The 20222-nt window shown below is 40.5% G+C and overlaps 1 protein-coding gene across 2 annotated transcripts in view; it reads left to right on the top strand.

Moving 5' to 3' along the window:
• The first annotated feature begins 1537 nt into the window (after positions 1 to 1537).
• Positions 1538 to 20222, top strand: part of LOC137430992 (myelin protein zero-like protein 2) — a 93232-nt gene continuing 74547 nt past the window's right edge. For both annotated transcript variants that reach the window (XM_068121829.2, XM_068121828.2), the window contains exon 1: positions 1538 to 1734. In XM_068121829.2, the coding sequence (XP_067977930.1) occupies positions 1551 to 1734 (184 nt within the window). In that variant the 5' untranslated portion in view covers positions 1538 to 1550. The remainder of the gene's footprint in view (positions 1735 to 20222) is intronic.

Below are 20222 nucleotides of genomic sequence, written 5' to 3'. Positions count from 1 at the left end.
AGTGCCATGGGCCTTAAACTTCCTGATAAGATTGCATACGGTGGACACAGGGACATCAGGGTCTCTGGAGATGGTCGTGTAGCCTTGAGATTGTCCATGCTTGGTTACAATCTTGTGTCTGACCTCCTCAGACAATTCTCTGGTTTTCTTTCTTTTCACCATGCTCATTGTGGTACACACAGACACTAAACAGCAGAATGACTCCTTTTCTCCATTCAAAGTGGTTGAATGAGTGATTTTTATATTGCAGGCACCTGCAACTCACCACAGGTGAGTTCAATTCCCAGGTAAAGGAGAATCCCCTGCTTGAAATCCAATTATTTCAAACAACTTCTCAAAGGTGCCAATCATATTGTCTGTGCCATTTTAGGATTTGTTTGTGGAATAAGCTAAGATTTAGTAATTTTTCCAGCTTTTTTGTTTTGTTTTGTTCCACTGCAAACCAAAGAAATACATATGTGGATACCAAAGTATTTTTTAATTTCAACAATTTTCTGGAAGAAATGGTTCATTATTTGAAAAAAGTGCAAGGGTGCCAATATTTTTGACCACGACTGTACATGATCGCGTCCCTGTTACTTATGTTATAATACAAGTTTGTGTACCTGCTGTTCGCACCGAAGAGGTGCTCACAAAGGCTTTTGAAGGCAACGATGACTGCATGTGCATATACATCCATTGATTTATTCAATGGATGACAAGTACTTTGACAAACCCAGGCTGAAAGCTTCAACAAAAGGTGGTTGAAATGCTTGTGATGGAACTGCTTTTCACAGATGATTGTCCACTGTCCGACTTATGTCTCATACCCAGACAGGACTCCAGAGAATTACGGATCGTTTTTTCTCGAGCAGAGAAGGGCTGTGGATGATCCATTAGCCTGAAGAGGCCTGGTGTTGTGTGCGAACCACGACAAGCTGCTCCATGTGTCCCATCAGTCAGAGCCATGAACGATACAGCATTGGCTCACACGTTCACATGACTTGGCAGTACATAACCTGTCAAGATGAACTCTGAGAAGTGAAGTTGTGCACCAAACTGCAAGTCTTCCATCCTCGTATGTGTGTGAGATTAAACTGTTCCACCTGAAATCCCTCAAAATCACGAACGTGAAATGGCAAGACAATTACCAGACACAGATTTGTGGGAATGTCCAGAGATGGCAGCAGTTGAGACGGTCCTACTGAAAGCTCAGTTCATGTTGTGTGGACAAACAACCATCCGAGGTGCTGATTCCCACGGAGAAAAGCTTTTCCGAGAGGACGTGAGAAAGCGGCTCAGTGGAGAGAGATAATTATCATTCAACATCAGTGAGGGTCTAGAATATCGATTGGTCTTGCGTAGACCTAGTCGGAGGACGCATCACACTGAATAAATCGCAAACAAGCCGCCTTAGGTGACGTAGCATAAATGTACATCCCAAGCACACCATAAATGTATAAAATGCAGGCATAACCGTGCGTGATGACGTCAACGCGTTGCGTCACTTGTGTGGCTTTAAGGTGAGCCTGTCTTCTCTGCAGTGGAACTATGGGCGTGGCTGTGGAACTATGGGCGTGGCTGTGGAACTATGGGCGTGGCTGTGGAACTGTGGGCGTGGCTGTGGAACTGTGGGCGTGGCTGTGTACAGGGTGGAGGATCGTGAGACAGTTCCACGAAAACTTATTACCATGGCTGTACCGATGGAGTTGAGCGGCTGTTTTTGGCTGTGCTTGTTCGTCGCTGCGTTACAGGGTAAGTGCTGTGTTCTTGTGAGGAGAGCAGGTGCGTGGCTATTTCGTATCGGTTATATGAGCTTCTGAAAGTACCTGAGGCATGTGACTGACGTCACTGAATAAGCATGACAGGAATTTTAGACGTTTTGATTCATCAAAAGTGTAGTTTGTTCGCTTTGTTTAAATTTGTAGTTGTACGAAATCGTCCCATTGACCAATTACTGGGACTTTTAAACGCAAACATCATATTACCGACGCACACGTGATCACAATGGAAACGTTTTTAATTCCAGTGAATTCACGTTCAAGTTTCAAGTTTGGTTTGTTTTGTGTTTCCCTCAAATTCCAATTAGTCACGAGCAGGTATTTATACCTAGGCAGTGTTTGACATTGTTTTGCCGCCCTCTTGGTCCACGTCCCGCACCGTACTCTTGGTCCGCGTCCCGCGCTGCCCTCTTGGTCGCGTCCCGCGCCACCCTCTTCGTCACGTCCTGCGCCGCTCTCTTGGTCCGCGTCCCGCACCGCCCTCTTGGTCCGCGTCCCGCACCGCCCTCTTGGTCACGTCCTGCGCCGCTCTCTTGGTCCACGTCCCGCACCGCCCTCTTGGTCCACGTCCCGCGCTGCCCTCTTGGTCCGCGTCCCGCACCGCCCTCTTGGTCGCGTCCCGCGCCACCCTCTTGGTCACGTCCTGCGCCGCTCTCTTGGTCCGCGTCCCGCACCGTCCTCTTGGTCCGCGTCCCGCGCTGCCCTCTTGGTCACGTCCTGCGCCGCCCTCTTGGCCCGCGTCCCGCGCCGCCCTCTTGGTCTGCGTCCCGCGCCGCCCTCTTGGTCTGCGTCCCGCGCCGCCCTCATGGTCGCGTCCTGCGCCACCCTCTTGGTCACGTCCTGCGCCGCTCTCTTGGTCCGCGTCCCGCACCGTCCTCTTGGTCCGCGTCCCGCGCTGCCCTCTTGATCGCGTCCCGCGCCGCCCTCTTGGTCATGTCGCGCACCGCCCTCTTGGTCCGCGTCCCGCGCCGCCCTCTTGGCCCGCGTCCCGCGCCGCCGTCTTGGTCTGCGTCCCGCGCCGCCCTCTTGGTCCGCGTTCCGCGCCGCCCTTTTGATCGCGTCCTGCGCCGCCCTCATGGTCGCGTCCCATGCCGCCCTCTTGGTCCGCGTCCCGCACTGCCCTCTTGGTCGTGTCCCACGCCGCTCTCTTGGTCGTGTCCCGCGCCGCCCTCTTGGTCGTGTCCCGCGCCGCCCTCTTGGTCCACGTCCCGCGCCGGCCTCTTGGTCGTGTCCCGCGCCGCCCTCTTGGTCCGCGTCCCGCGCCGGCCTCTTGGTCCGCGTCCCACGCCGCCCTCTCGGTCCGCATCCCACTCCGCCCTCTCGGTCCGTGGCCTGCACCGCCCTCTCGGTCCGCGGCCCGCACCGCCCTCTTGGTCCGCATCCCGCTCAGCCCTCTTGGTCCGCGTCCCGCTCCGCCCTCATGGTCCGCGTCCCACACCGCCCTCATGGTCCGCGTCCCACACCGCCCTCATGGTCCGTGTCCCGCACCGCCCTCATGGTCCACGTCCCGCACCGCCCTCTTGGTCCACGTCCGCACCGCCCTCTTGGTCCGTCCCGTGCTGCCCTCCTGGTCCGTGTCCCGCACCGCCCACTTGGTCCGTCCCGCACCGCCCATTTGGTCCGTGTCCCGCACCGCCCACTTGGTCCGTGTCCCGCGCCGCACTCTTGGTCTGTGTCCCGCACCGCCCACTTGGTCCGTCCCGCACCGCCCACTTGATCCGTGTCCCGCACCGCCCTCTTGGTCCGTCCCGCGCCGCCCTCTTGGTCTGTGTCCCGCACCGCCCACTTGGTCCGTCCTGCGCCGCCCTCTTGGTCCGTCCCGCGCCGCCCTCTTGGTCCACGTCCCGCACCGCCCTCTTGGTCCATGGCCCAATGTGACGCTCGTTATGGGGCCACCTGACCAGTACCATAAATTGTTTGAGTCCATTTCATATGTGACACCTGTGTTCCATGTAAATAAGAGTTATTGGTGGTACCAATCTGACTCTCACGGTACATTTGTGTTTGTCTTGTCACTAAATAACTTGTGTAATCACCATAGCTACACTTCGTTATCTCCAGTTTGTGTGTTGTCTATGAGATGGCATCGTGAATGTGACGGAAACGTTTTACAATTTAAGGTCACTCGCAGGAACTTAATGTTAAAAATAAAATTTCCTTTTCCAAGTGTGAACTCAAAATGTCGAACAGACTTGATACATGTTTATCCTTATTTCTCAAACCACAACCTTACGCTGCAGTACTTGAGCTGCCAAAGCCAATACAACTGAAACAAACGTGTGTGTGTGTGTGTGTGTGTGTGTGTGTGTGTGTGTGTGTGTGTGTGTGTGTGTGTTTTTGTGTTTTCACACCTTTCCCCTCATCCTCTTCCCCTCATCCTCTTCCCCTCCCCTCCTCTCCCTTCCCCTCTCTTCCCCTCTCTTCCCCTCCCTTCCCCCTCCTCTCCCCTCCCCTCTCCTCGGGCAACGCCAACTACTTCTTCTAGTGTCTATATAAAGCTTAACTCAGTAATTTTGGTTGTTGTTGTTTTTCTAAGTGTTACACATAACTTTAAACCAACGAAATTGTGAAACTGAATCTCACTTGTTTCATATCTGATTCTCACTAATGAGCTCGTTTCATATCTGTGTTAAAAACACTCGTTTCATTTCTCTTTCTCACTCATTTACTGTGTTAAAAACACTCGTTTCATTTCTCTTTCTCGCTCATTTACTCTGTTAAAAACACTCGTTTCATTTCTCTTTCTCACTCATTTACTGTGTTAAAAACACTCGTTTCATTTCTCTTTCTCGCTCATTTACTCTGTTAAAAACACTCGTTTCATTTCTCTTTCTCACTCATTTACTGTGTTAAAAACACTCGTTTCATTTCTCTTTCTTGCTCATTTACTCTGTTAAAAACACTCGTTTCATATCTTTTTCACTCATTTACTGTGTTAAAAACACTCGTTTCATTTCTCTTTCTCACTCATTTACTGTGTTAAAAACACTCGTTTCATTTCTCTTTCTCACTCATTTACTGTGTTAAAAACACTCGTTTCATTTCTCTTTCTCGCTCATTTACTGTGTTAAAAACACTCGTTTCATTTCTCTTTCTCGCTCATTTACTCTGTTAAAAACACTCGTTTCATATCTTTTTCACTCATTTACTGTGTTAAAAACACTCGTTTTATATCTTTTTCACTAATTTACTATGTTAAAAACACTCGTTTCATATCTTTTTCACTCATTTACTATGTTAAAAACACTCGTTTCATATCTTTTTCACTAATTTACTATGTTAAAAACACTCGTTTCATATCTTTTTCACTCATTTACTATGTTAAAAACACTCGTTTCATATCTTTTTCACTCATTTACTGTGTTAAAAACACTCGTTTTATATCTTTTTCACTCATTTACTATGTTAAAAACACTCGTTTCATATCTTTTTCACTCATTTACTGTGTTAAAAACACTCGTTTCATATCTTTTTCACTCATTTACTGTGTTAAAAACACTCGTTTTATATCTTTTTCACTCATTTACTATGTTAAAAACACTCGTTTCATATCTTTTTCACTCATTTACTATGTTAAAAACACTCGTTTCATATCTTTTTCACTCATTTACTATGTTAAAAACACTCGTTTCATATCTTTTTCACTCATTTATTGTGTTAAAAACAGTCGTTTCATATCTTCTTCACTCATTTACTGTTAAAAACAGTCGTTTTATATCTTTTTCACTCATTTACTATGTTAAAACACTCGTTTCATATCTTTTTCACTCATTTACTATGTTAAAAACACTCGTTTCATATCTTTTTCACTCATTTACTATGTTAAAAACACTCGTTTCATATCTTTTTCACTCATTTACTATGTTAAAAACACTCGTTTCATATATCTTTTTCACTCATTTACTGTGTTAAAAACACTCGTTTCATATCTTTTTCACTCATTTACTGTGTTAAAAACACTCGTTTTATATCTTTTTCACTCATTTACTGTGTTAAAAACACTCGTTTTATATCTTTTTCACTCATTTACTATGTTAAAAACACTCGTTTCATATCTTTTTCACTCATTTACTGTGTTAAAAACACTCGTTTTATATCTTTTTCACTCATTTACTATGTTAAAAACACTCGTTTCATATCTTTTTCACTCATTTACTATGTTAAAAACACTCGTTTCATATCTTTTTCACTCATTTACTGTGTTAAAAACACTCGTTTTATATCTTTTTCACTCATTTACTATGTTAAAAACACTCGTTTCATATCTTTTTCACTCATTTACTGTGTTAAAAACACTCGTTTCATATCTTTTCACTCATTTACTGTGTTAAAAACACTCGTTTTATATCTTTTTCACTCATTTACTATGTTAAAAACACTCGTTTCATATCTTTTTCACTCATTTACTATGTTAAAAACACTCGTTTCATATCTTTTTCACTCATTTACTATGTTAAAAACACTCGTTTCATATCTTTTTCACTCATTTATTGTGTTAAAAACAGTCGTTTCATATCTTCTTCACTCATTTACTGTTAAAAACAGTCGTTTTATATCTTTTTCACTCATTTACTATGTTAAAACACTCGTTTCATATCTTTTTCACTCATTTACTATGTTAAAAACACTCGTTTCATATCTTTTTCACTCATTTACTATGTTAAAAACACTCGTTTCATATCTTTTTCACTCATTTACTATGTTAAAAACACTCGTTTCATATATCTTTTTCACTCATTTACTGTGTTAAAAACACTCGTTTCATATCTTTTTCACTCATTTACTGTGTTAAAAACACTCGTTTCATATCTTTTTCACTCATTTACTGTGTTAAAAACACTCGTTTTATATCTTTTTCACTCATTTACTATGTTAAAAACACTCGTTTCATATCTTTTTCACTCATTTACTGTGTTAAAAACACTCGTTTTATATCTTTTTCACTCATTTACTATGTTAAAAACACTCGTTTCATATCTTTTTCACTCATTTACTCTGTTAAAAACACTCGTTTCATTTCTCTTTCTCACTCATTTACTGTGTTAAAAACACTCGTTTCATTTCTCTTTCTCGCTCATTTACTCTGTTAAAAACACTCGTTTCATTTCTCTTTCTCACTCATTTACTGTGTTAAAAACACTCGTTTCATTTCTCTTTCTTGCTCATTTACTCTGTTAAAAACACTCGTTTCATATCTTTTTCACTCATTTACTGTGTTAAAAACACTCGTTTCATTTCTCTTTCTCACTCATTTACTGTGTTAAAAACACTCGTTTCATTTCTCTTTCTCACTCATTTACTGTGTTAAAAACACTCGTTTAATTTCTCTTTCTCGCTCATTTACTGTGTTAAAAACACTCGTTTCATTTCTCTTTCTCGCTCATTTACTCTGTTAAAAACACTCGTTTCATATCTTTTTCACTCATTTACTGTGTTAAAAACACTCGTTTTATATCTTTTTCACTAATTTACTATGTTAAAAACACTCGTTTCATATCTTTTTCACTCATTTACTATGTTAAAAACACTCGTTTCATATCTTTTTCACTAATTTACTATGTTAAAAACACTCGTTTCATATCTTTTTCACTCATTTACTATGTTAAAAACACTCGTTTCATATCTTTTTCACTCATTTACTGTGTTAAAAACACTCGTTTTATATCTTTTTCACTCATTTACTATGTTAAAAACACTCGTTTCATATCTTTTTCACTCATTTACTGTGTTAAAAACACTCGTTTCATATCTTTTTCACTCATTTACTGTGTTAAAAACACTCGTTTTATATCTTTTTCACTCATTTACTATGTTAAAAACACTCGTTTCATATCTTTTTCACTCATTTACTATGTTAAAAACACTCGTTTCATATCTTTTTCACTCATTTACTATGTTAAAAACACTCGTTTCATATCTTTTTCACTCATTTATTGTGTTAAAAACAGTCGTTTCATATCTTCTTCACTCATTTACTGTTAAAAACAGTCGTTTTATATCTTTTTCACTCATTTACTATGTTAAAACACTCGTTTCATATCTTTTTCACTCATTTACTATGTTAAAAACACTCGTTTCATATCTTTTTCACTCATTTACTATGTTAAAAACACTCGTTTCATATCTTTTTCACTCATTTACTATGTTAAAAACACTCGTTTCATATATCTTTTTCACTCATTTACTGTGTTAAAAACACTCGTTTCATATCTTTTTCACTCATTTACTGTGTTAAAAACACTCGTTTTATATCTTTTTCACTCATTTACTGTGTTAAAAACACTCGTTTTATATCTTTTTCACTCATTTACTATGTTAAAAACACTCGTTTCATATCTTTTTCACTCATTTACTGTGTTAAAAACACTCGTTTTATATCTTTTTCACTCATTTACTATGTTAAAAACACTCGTTTCATATCTTTTTCACTAATTTACTATGTTAAAAACACTCGTTTCATATCTTTTTCACTCATTTACTGTGTTAAAAACACTCGTTTTATATCTTTTTCACTCATTTACTATGTTAAAAACACTCGTTTCATATCTTTTTCACTCATTTACTGTGTTAAAAACACTCGTTTCATATCTTTTTCACTCATTTACTGTGTTAAAAACACTCGTTTTATATCTTTTTCACTCATTTACTATGTTAAAAACACTCGTTTCATATCTTTTTCACTCATTTACTATGTTAAAAACACTCGTTTCATATCTTTTTCACTCATTTACTATGTTAAAAACACTCGTTTCATATCTTTTTCACTCATTTATTGTGTTAAAAACAGTCGTTTCATATCTTCTTCACTCATTTACTGTTAAAAACAGTCGTTTTATATCTTTTTCACTCATTTACTATGTTAAAACACTCGTTTCATATCTTTTTCACTCATTTACTATGTTAAAAACACTCGTTTCATATCTTTTTCACTCATTTACTATGTTAAAAACACTCGTTTCATATCTTTTTCACTCATTTACTATGTTAAAAACACTCGTTTCATATATCTTTTTCACTCATTTACTGTGTTAAAAACACTCGTTTCATATCTTTTTCACTCATTTACTGTGTTAAAAACACTCGTTTCATATCTTTTTCACTCATTTACTGTGTTAAAAACACTCGTTTTATATCTTTTTCACTCATTTACTATGTTAAAAACACTCGTTTCATATCTTTTTCACTCATTTACTGTGTTAAAAACACTCGTTTTATATCTTTTTCACTCATTTACTATGTTAAAAACACTCGTTTCATATCTTTTTCACTCATTTACTATGTTAAAAACACTCGTTTCATATCTTTTTCACTCATTTACTGTGTTAAAAACACTCGTTTTATATCTTTTTCACTCATTTACTATGTTAAAAACACTCGTTTCATATCTTTTTCACTCATTTACTATGTTAAAAACACTCGTTTCATATCTTTTTCACTCATTTACTATGTTAAAAACACTCGTTTCATATCTTTTTCACTCATTTACTATGTTAAAAACACTCGTTTCATATCTTTTTCACTCATTTACTATGTTAAAAACACTCGTTTCATATCTTTTTCACTCATTTACTATGTTAAAAACACTCGTTTCATATCTTTTTCACTCATTTACTATGTTAAAAACACTCGTTTCTGTAGCCTGTTAATGTTCTGCCTGTAAATCCCGGTCTCATTGTCACAAGTTTTCTTGCCTCACTTTAATTTCCTCTTTGCCAACATCCGCTTTATAAAACCACATTTACTCTGTGCCTTGGTGTACTTTGCGCAACTCGGATGGGCCTTGTCGCTCGGCTGATGCACTCTCCATCTTCAGGTTTTTCTGGTAACCTGGGTACGTTATGAGTTATGACTAAGCCAACTGTCTTGATTCCTAACACTTCACTAATACATCAAGTGCTCACACCTGCATTCTTAACCACCTGGCCATTAATCCGAATGGAGTAACTTGTGCATATGAGGTAACACATTGAACATAATGTTACAATTCACGAGGACGGACATTTTGAATCATTTTTTATTGGCTTTATTTTTAACCATAGGTGAGCACATGGGGCAGCACATTTGAAAGACCGAAATGAGGAGGATGACACGACAGACACAGGGAGATTATTCCACAATTGGAAGAATAAATGGATGCAGGTGGGCAACTGGCCTGGATCCTTGGAAGGTGAATAGGCCGATGATGGTTTCTTGAAGAACCTGTCTGACCTGGAGTGGCTGGGGAGAGCAGAGGCAGGAGAGTGGGACGAGTGAGGCCAGACATTTATCATCCACTTTTGCTCTCAGCAGAAATTGCACACAATGGTTTCCCAGACCACGTGCAGCTTCCCCCTTCATAAGACGGTAGATGAAAGGTGAAAATGAACAATCGCCCAAATGCCATATTGCGGATGCCCTCAAATGCCCCCCAATGGTGAAGAATTGTTGCTACGTATGAGAGATATTTGGTGAAAAGGCACTCAGTCTTTCCTTTATCTTACTATAATTCACCAAATGTCCGTCCGTCTGTCCGTTCCTAGGTACCGCAAAAACGGCTGAACCGATCGCAACGAAATTTTGGGTCTGTAATCCTGGGACCCCCTGGAGTAAAATAATTATATTGTTTTTTCAATTTTTTCCCCAATTTTTCAGTTTTTCCAAACACTACAACACAACAACAACAACAACAACAACAACAACAACAGGCATTTTAAGGCCATTTTCCCTGCAAGAGCGGGGGTTAGCCTTGCGGTCCCCATGACAATCTTCTCCAAATTGTCATGGTTCTCTTTTTGAGGCAATGTTTTTATGGCCGGATGCCCTTCCTGACGCCAACCCTTTGAGTCGCCTCTTACGACACGCAGCGATACGGTGTACCTATTCTAAACCTGGGTACACAGTTTTTCCAAACACTATGGAATAATATTTACCAATATGAACAGTGATGCGGCTTTTGTTGAAATTTAACAAATACTGTTTAGATTTTGATGATTTGCGTGTGATATGATTTAACGGATGTTTATATAAATCGTTTAAAATTAAAAAAACCACTTCAATTTCTGATATTTTGCCTTTTCATTTTGGCCTATCAATTCAAGCCCGTCGGGCAGGTACCATTGCTAGTTGCAGTAATTTGTGATATTTACCTGTACCACCGCAGGTGGATGTATGGAGGTTATATTTTCACCCCTATCTGTCTGTCTCTGTCTGTTTATTACTTGGCAAATATATATATATATATATATATTTTACTTTTACAAGTATGTTTATCACTATCTGCCATGATCTTTCCTGGGAAAACCACATTTCAAATCTGGCCTCCAAAGCCAGTCGCCGACTGGGCATCCTCCGTCGTGCAAAGTCCTTCCTTGGCACACCTGAGCTCCTCACCACATACAAGGCTTTCATCCGCAGCTCAATGGAATACTGCTCTCCCCTTTGGGCCGGTGCTCCTGCCTCGCACCTCGCTCGGCTTCACGCTGTTGAAACCAAAGCTTTCAGAATCATTGGAATCTCCTGCGATGAAGCTAACTCCGAGGGCCTTTCACTCACTCACTCACCGCAGGCAGGTTGGTGGTCTTTCTGTCTTCAACCGACTCCTCTCCAGCCTTGCTCCCCCAGCTCTCTCTGTGCTCTGTCCCCCAAATATTTCTACAGGTCGCACAAGATCTGCCAGCAACCCTCTTATGGTTAAACTGCCAAAATCTAGGCTCTCTGCTCACCTTCACTCCATCATTCCCCTTTTCTCCCACCTCTGGAACAAACTCCCACACTCCCTTCAATCCCACTCCACCCTCCAGGTCTTTAAAACAGCTGTTCACCACCATCTCTTAACTTCCCCCATGCAAAACCTTGATCTTTTCTAACCCCGCTAATTCACCCCAGATCCACTTTTTTGAAATTCCAACCTCTTTCCTGGAAGTACTTGCAGTGTTGATATGTTTTATACCTCTCCCACCCCCCCCCCCCCCCCCAAGCCCTCTCCCTCCGACAGTTCTCTCAATGTCCCTGCTCTCAAATGTTGTGTTTGTGTCCTTCCCCCTCTCTCCCCATATTGTCTACCTCTCCCCTTATTTTGTGTTTTATATGTTGGTTTGACTGTTTTGTGTGATTAATGTTAGCTCTTTCATGAGCCTCGATCTTGTATGCAACAACAACAACAAAAAATCACTCCGGTTTGTGTGTTTATGTTTGTGTGTTTGTGTGTTTGTGCTTTTGTGTTTGTCTGTCCGCTCACTTATACTTGCCTACAGGTCACAATTTTAAACCGATCTTCACGAAACTTCACCAAATAGTAGAGTTTGTGGTCCGACAAAGTCCTATATATCTGAGGTCAAAAGGTCAAAAGGTCAACCACTTTTTTTCAAATTTATAAAATCCTCAATTTTCATCCGATAGACTTGAAATTTGAATAGGATTTACATATCAACGAACTGAATTGAACCACCAACTATTTTTGAGATGAGCATAGGTCATAAGGTCAACATAGGTCAAAGGTCAACGGCAATTTTAAATTTCTAAAATCCTCAATTTTCATCCAATTCACTTGAAATTTGAATGGGATTTACATATCAACGAACTGAATCAACCACCAACTATTTTTGAGATCAACATAGGTCATAAGGTCAACATAGGCCAAAGGTCAACCCATTTTTTCAAATATCTAAAATCCTCAAGTTTCATCTGATTGACTTGCAATCTCAATGTGATTTGCATATCGGCTTACAAATAAATTTGATTTTGGTTAAGATCTGAATATGGATTCGGATATGAGAATTATTTAATTTTTCAAGTGATTCCATTGGTAGATCGGGCGAAAAGCGATACATGGCAGGATATCTCAAAAAGTTATGGATGGATTTGGACGAAACTTGGTGGACAGGTTGTTTGCGTTACAAGGAAGAATCGATTTGATGTTGGTGAAGATCTGAATATGGATTCGGATATGATTATTAAATGTTTTAAGTGATTCTTCACCATTGAGTGATATGGCCAACCAGGTGGAGGTATGCTCTCCACTGAGTGGCGTTCTAGTTTTAGAAGATTTTGTGATTTGCCTCCATGATTATAAACTCAGTGGCTTTTATCATCTGCACTTCTGATATTGTATGCTTTTACCAATCCGTGTGAGCACCGCACACCGTCCCATTTGGGTTGGTCCATGGTGACATGATAATGCCTCTGGAGATCTCTTCCAGCTGGAACGAGCATGTCAAACCGGATACCAGTGAACCATTCTTGGAGAATCCACCTGGACGTTCACGTCATGGATGGTTACAAGGCTTGAGATCACAGAAACACACATTCTTTTAACTGTGTGATTAGCAGTGATATCTGTTAAACTCGACTTCACATTAAACTCTGAATTTCGTTGCACAACACGCTGTGTTGCGGAGATTAGTGCATTTCCAGTGCCAGCTAAGTCGGGCCTTTTCAAGTTAAAACTTGGGCCTAATGACATTTCTACGCATTAGGCCATCCGCCCACGTAGCAGGAGACGGATTCGCAATCTCCTCTGTGTGTTTGTCTGTCTCTCCAGAGAATAACTTGTTTTACCATTTGATCTTTTGTCATCGCATTTTAAGCAAACTTTTATGACAATATGGAGAAAATAATTAATAATTGGGTCAAAATAAGGGCAAAGACACGAAGATTATAAATAGGCCTTATCAGCCCTTCTGCCGCTGCGCTGTGCGATTTTTTGCCTCCGCGGACCAAGTCGAAGGAAGCATTATGTTTTCAGGTTGTCCGTCCGTCCTTCCGTGATAGGTTTTCGTTTCCACGATAACTTGAGAACGGCTGAAGGGATCTTAGTCAAACTTGGTGCAGGTATGTATAATGAGGTAAAGATTAGCTGATTTCATTTTGGGGTCACAAGGTCAAAGGTCAGAGGTCATGTTCGGCCAAAATCCTGTTACCATGATGAGTTGTGAACCAGTGATGGGATTCTGACCAAATTTGGTACACGCATGTACAATGACGAGAAGATGAACTGATTAGATTTTGTGGTCAAGAGATCAAAGGTCAAAGTCTGTAATCGGTCTATAACTTGACAACAGCTGAAGTGATCGAATTCAAACTTGGTACAGATATGTATAATGATGCAAAGATGAACTGATTAGATTTTGGGGTCAAGAGGTCAAAGGTCAAAGTCTGTAATAGGTCTATAACTTGACAATAGCTGAAGTGATCCAATTCAAACTTGGTACAGATATGTATAATGATGCAAAGATTAAATGATTAGATTTTTGGATCCCGAGGTCAAAGGTCAAAGTCTGTAATAGGTCTATAACTTGACAACAGCTGAAGTGATCTAATTTAAACTTGGTACAGATATGTATAATGATGCAAAGATTAACTAATTCGATTTTTGGATCCCGAGGTCAAAGGTCAGGTCATGTCAGGTAAAAATGTGAAAGCTTGTGAACAGCTGAAGGGATTTAGATTAAAACTTGGTACAGGTATGTATAGTGATGTAATAATGTGTGAGCATGCATATCGGTCGACCTCGTGACATCGAAGAGTGTTGTTCTAGTTTTTTAAAATCGCTTCCACGTTTATTTATTTACCATTTGAGCTTCAGTCTGTCTGTCGATGCCATAACGTTTTTTTTACCATTTGATATTTTGTCATCACATTTTCAACAAATCTTTATTATGAGAATATGCAAACACCAGTTAGTCAAATTTACAATTCTTTCCCCATGGTTGAATTGGCCTCATTCAGGAATTTTGCAAATTTACAATTCTTTTCCCATGGTTGAATTGGCCTCATTCAGGAATTTTGCAAATTTACAATTCTTTTCCCTTGGTTGAATTGGCCTCGTTCAGGAATTTTGCAAATTTACAATTCTTTTCCCATGGTTGAATTGGCCTCGTTCAGGAATTTTGCAAATTTACAATTCTTTTCCCATGGTTGAATTGGCCTCATTCAGGAATTTTGCAAATTTACAATTCTTTTCCCATGGTTGAATTGGCCTCGTTCAGGAATTTTGCAAATTTACAATTCTTTTCCCATGGTTGAATTGGCCTCATTCAGGAATTTTGCAAATTTACAATTCTTTTCCCATGGTTGAATTGGCCTCGTTCAGGAATTTTGCAAATTTACAATTCTTTTCCCATGGTTGAATTGGCCTCGTTCAGGAATTTTTGCAAATTTACAATTCTTTTCCCTTGGTTGAATTGGCCTCGTTCAGGAATTTTGCAAATTTACAATTCTTTTCCCTTGGTTGAATTGGCCTCATTCAGGAATTTTGCAAATTTACAATTCTTTTCCCATGGTTGAATTGGCCTCATTCAGGAATTTTGCAAATTTACAATTCTTTTCTCCTGGTTGAATTGGCCTCATTCAGGAATTTTGCAAATTTACAATTCTTTCCCCATGGTTGAATTGGCCTCGTCCAGGAATTTTGCAAATTTACAATTCTTTTCCCATGGTTGAATTGGCCTCATTCAGGAATTTTGCAAATGTACAATTCTTTCCCCATGGTTGAATTGGCCTCGTCCAGGAATTTTGCAAATTTACAATTCTTTTCCCATGGTTGAATTGGCCTCATTCAGGAATTTTGCAAATGTACAATTCTTTCCCCATGGTTGAATTGGCCTCGTTCAGGAATTTTGCAAATTTACAAATCTTTTCCCTTGGTTGAATTGGCCTCATTCAGGAATTTTGCAAATTTACAATTCTTTTCCCATGGTTGAATTGGCCTCATTCAGGAATTTTGCAAATTTACAATTCTTTTCCCATGGTTGAATTGGCCTCATTCAGGAATTTTGCAAATTTACAATTCTTTTCCCATGGTTGAATTGGCCTCATTCAGGAATTTTGCAAATTTACAATTCTTTTCCCATGGTTGAATTGGCCTCATTCAGGAATTTTGCAAATTTACAATTCTTTTCCCTTGGTTGAATTGGCCTCATTCAGGAATTTTGCAAATTTACAAATCTTTTCCCTTGGTTGAATTGGCCTCATTCAGGAATTTTGCAAATTTACAATTCTTTTCCCTTGGTTGAATTGGCCTCATTCAGGAATTTTGCAAATTTACAATTCTTTTCCCATGGTTGAATTGGCCTCATTCAGGAATTTTGCAAATTTACAATTCTTTTCCCTTGGTTGAATTGGCCTCATTCAGGAATTTTGCAAATTTACAATTCTTTTCCCATGGTTGAATTGGCCTCATTCAGGAATTTTGCAAATTTACAATTCTTTTCCCTTGGTTGAATTGGCCTCATTCAGGAATTTTGCAAATTTACAATTCTTTTCCCTTGGTTGAATTGGCCTCATTCAGGAATTTTGCAAATTTACAATTCTTTTCCCATGGTTGAATTGGCCTCATTCAGGAATTTTGCAAATTTACAATTCTTTTCCCTTGGTTGAATTGGCCTCATTCAGGAATTTTGCAAATTTACAATTCTTTTCCCTTGGTTGAATTGGCCTCATTCAGGAATTTTGCAAATTTACAATTCTTTCCCCATGGTTGAATTGGCCTCATTCAGGAATTTTGCAAATTTACAATTCTTTTCCCTTGGTTGAATTGGCCTCATTCAGGAATTTTGCAAATTTACAATTCTTTTCCCATGGTTGAATTGGCCTCGTTCAGGAATTTTGCAAATTTACAATTCTTTTCCCATGGTTGAATTGGCCTCATTCAGGAATTTTGCAAATTTACAATTCTTTCCCCATGGTTGAATTGGCCTCATTCAGGAATTTTGCAAATTTACAATTCTTTTCCCTTGGTTGAATTGGCCTCGTTCAGGAATTTTGCAAATTTACAATTCTTTTCCCATGGTTGAATTGGCCTCGTTCAGGAATTTTGCAAATTTACAATTCTTTTCCCATGGTTGAATTGGCCTCGTTCAGGAATTTTGCAAATTTACAATTCTTCATTCATGTTTTTGCACCTCCAGTTAATTCAATACCTTTTTGTTTTTCGCTCTTGTTTTCGTCAAGTTATGTTTGAGTATAAAGCGGTGTTTGCATTTGGACGGGCTTTGCATTTGTATGATGCTTTATTGTTTCCTTTTCATTGTTATCGTGGCTCATGGAAGTGCAGATTTGTGTTTCCCCATGCTGCACATCGGGTAGGGCTTGTTGTTAAATCGGCACCATATAGATTGATGATGATTCGCCTCTTGTGACTTCCTGCTCACTCCGAGCAGCTGAACCGATCAGGACACGTGGACAGTGTACATGAGCAGACAGTGGCAGTCGGTTTTCTTCTTTCTTAGATGGCAAACTCGGTGCGAGTTAATTAATTATTACCTCCGCCACCATAGGTGGATGGAGGTTATGTTTTCACCCCTGTCTGTTTGTCTGCCCGTTTGTCTGTGAACAAAATATATCAAAAAGTTGTGGACGGATTCGGACTAAATTTGGCAGAGATGTAGCGAATGTGACAAGGACGAAATTATTGGATTTTGGTGAAGATCCGGATTCGGATCCGGCTAGTAAAATGTTTTTAAGTGATTCTTCACCATTGGGAGATGGGGCCAAAAATGATACATAGCCGGATATCTCAAAAAGTTGTGGACGGATTCGGACGAAACTTGTTGGACAGGTTGTGTGTGACGAGGAAGAATCGATTCAATTTTGGTGAAGTTGCGGATCCGGATCCAGCTAGTAGAATTTTTAAAGTGATTCTTCACCATTGAGTGATGTGGCTAACCAGGTGGAGGTATGTTCTCTACTGAGTGCCGTTCTAGTTTAAAATATGTAATCGTTGGCAATCTTCAGCATTCCATTGGGGAATTTTGGCGGAGCATGTTTTGGCGATACCCGGAATGCCGAAAAGTCGTGGACTGCAGCCAAGTACAAGCTCCCGCTTGATCAAATCCTAAAAAACATAGGGGCAATACACCTGACGCTCACCTGGTAGAATAAACAGCATACTGCACTGGATAAAGGTATTTTAAACCAATTTCAACGGTTGCTAGAAGATAGGGCAACATGTAGAATCATACTAACATAATCATAAGACTTTAAACAAACAAACCCCAAAAATACCTATTTTGGGGGGCAACCCCCCTCCCCCAACCCCGTATACCTTACCACCTCACACCCCAATTGTTCTAATGCCTTGAACAAACATTTGTACATCGCGGGTGATGAAAGTTGTGGTGAAGTTTAATCAAAACTGTGTGTGTAGTTTCTGAGAAAAAAGCAAATACCTATTTTGGGGGGAAACTCCCCGTAAACCCCCAAAAGGGCAGATTTTTTTTTTTTCATGTCGTGAACAAACTTTGGTACAGCACGGGTGGTGAAGGTTGTGGTCAGGTTTAATCTGAAATGCATATCTATTTTGGGGGGTTAAACCTGGACCCACTTTGATCCCCGGTAGACCCCCTTCGACCCCGATCTTTTTATGCCGTGAACAAACTTTGGTCACAACACAACAAATCATTTGTGCCAAATTTGGTCACAATCCCATCAGCGGTTTCGGAGAAGAAATTGCAAGTGTTTATGGATGGACTGAAGGACTGACTGACTGAAGGACCGACTGACTGAAGGACCGACTGACTGAAGGACCGACTGACTGAAGGACCGACTGACTGAAGTACAGACTGACTGACTGATGGACCGACTGACTGATGGACCGACTGACTGAAGGACCGACTGATTGAAGGACCGACTTACTGACAGACCGACTGACTGACTGACGGACCGACTGACTGACGGACCGACTGACTGACGGACCGACTGACTGACGGACCGACTGACTGACGGATCAACTGACTGACTGACGGACGGATTGAAGGACTGGCTGACTGAAGGACTGACTGACTGAAGGACTGATTGACGGACCGACTGACTGAAGGACCAGCTGACTGAAGGACAGGCTGACTGAAGGACCGGCTGACTGAAGGACCGGCTGACTGAAGGACCGGCTGACTGAAGGACCGGCTGACTGAAGGACCGACTGACTGACGGACCGACTGACTGACGGACCGACTGACTGACGGACCGACTGACTGACGGACCGACTTACTGACGGACCGACTTACTGACGGACCGACTGACTGACGGACCAACTGACTGACGGACGGATTGAAGGACTGGCTGGCTGACTGACTGACTACGTGCCATTGCATAAGGTCCCCTGAACTTCGTTCCAGGTGAGCTAACCAGTGGGTATGATTTGATCAGCCAATTAACTTGTGGCAGAAATCATACCTGTCATGTATTAATCGATAAATTACCTAAAATATACTTGTTACTTCATGCAATAGTCACCTAATTGAAGTTATAAAATGTCAGCCAACACAATTTACTCCTCCTCTTCCCAGATCTTATAACTTCATTGTAACTGCTTATATTGGATCTTGTGCTGTATTTCCTACTGCGAGCTAGGCCGAGGATTAGCAGGAAGCTCACGGTTCGCTTGGACTCGCCCATTTGTCGATCATACTCATGGCGGGGCCACGCAATTGTGGACCAGTCAAGCTGAGCTCTCAGGTGTTCCTCGGCACGACTCTCGGGACGAAATATCTCGTAATGTGGTGGTGATAACAAACCTCGAGCACAGTTGTCCGATCGGTGTTCCGGCACTGCACAAATACGTCACAGGAAGCGGCCATTGTGCCATGACCCACGAGTACAAAGGAGCATCATGGAACCAACATAGCATTCCCATTTGTGCCAAATTTGCCCTCATATTTGCACTATATCTGCACTCATATTTATGCCAAATTTGCACTCATATTTGTGCCAAATTTGCACTCATATTTGCACTCATATCTGCACTCATATTTGTGCCAAATTTGCACGCATATTTATGCCAAATTTGCACTCATATTTTCACTCATATCTGCACTCATATTTGTGCCAAATTTGCACTAATATTTGCACTATATCTGCACTCATATTTATGCCAAATTTGCACTCATATTTATGCCAAATTTGCACTCATATTTGCACTCATATCTGCACTCATATTTATGCCAAATTTGCACGCATATTTGCACTCATATCTGCACTCATATTTGTGCCAAATTTGCACTCATATTTGCACTCATATTTGCACTCATATCTGCACTCATATTTGTGCCAAATTTGCTTGTGTCGTTTCAGAGTTTCCGCGTGTTTTGTACCACAAAATGTTACCTTCTGAAACTTTACACAGGTTGCACTGGCCAAATTTGTGCCAAATTTGCACTCATATCTGCACTCATATTTGTGCCAAATTTGCTTGTGTAGTTTCAGAGTTTCCGCTTGTTTTGTACCACAAAATGTTACCTTCTGAAACTTTACACAGGCTGCACTGGCCAAATTTGTGCCAAATTTGCACTCATATCTGCACTCATATTTGTGCCAAATTTGCTTGTAACGTTTCAGAGTTTCCGCGTGTTTTGTACCACAAAATGTTACCTTCTGAAACTTTACACAGGCTGCACTGGCCAAATTTGTGCCAAATTTGCACTCATATCTGCACTCATATCTGCACTCATATTTGTGCCAAATTTGAACTCATATTTGCAATCATATCTG

Source organism: Myxine glutinosa, chromosome 7, assembly GCF_964187855.1.
Source record: "Myxine glutinosa chromosome 7, kmMyxGlut1.1, whole genome shotgun sequence".
NCBI lineage: Eukaryota > Metazoa > Chordata > Myxini > Myxiniformes > Myxinidae > Myxine > Myxine glutinosa.
This window is presented reverse-complemented; position numbering and strand designations above follow the sequence as displayed.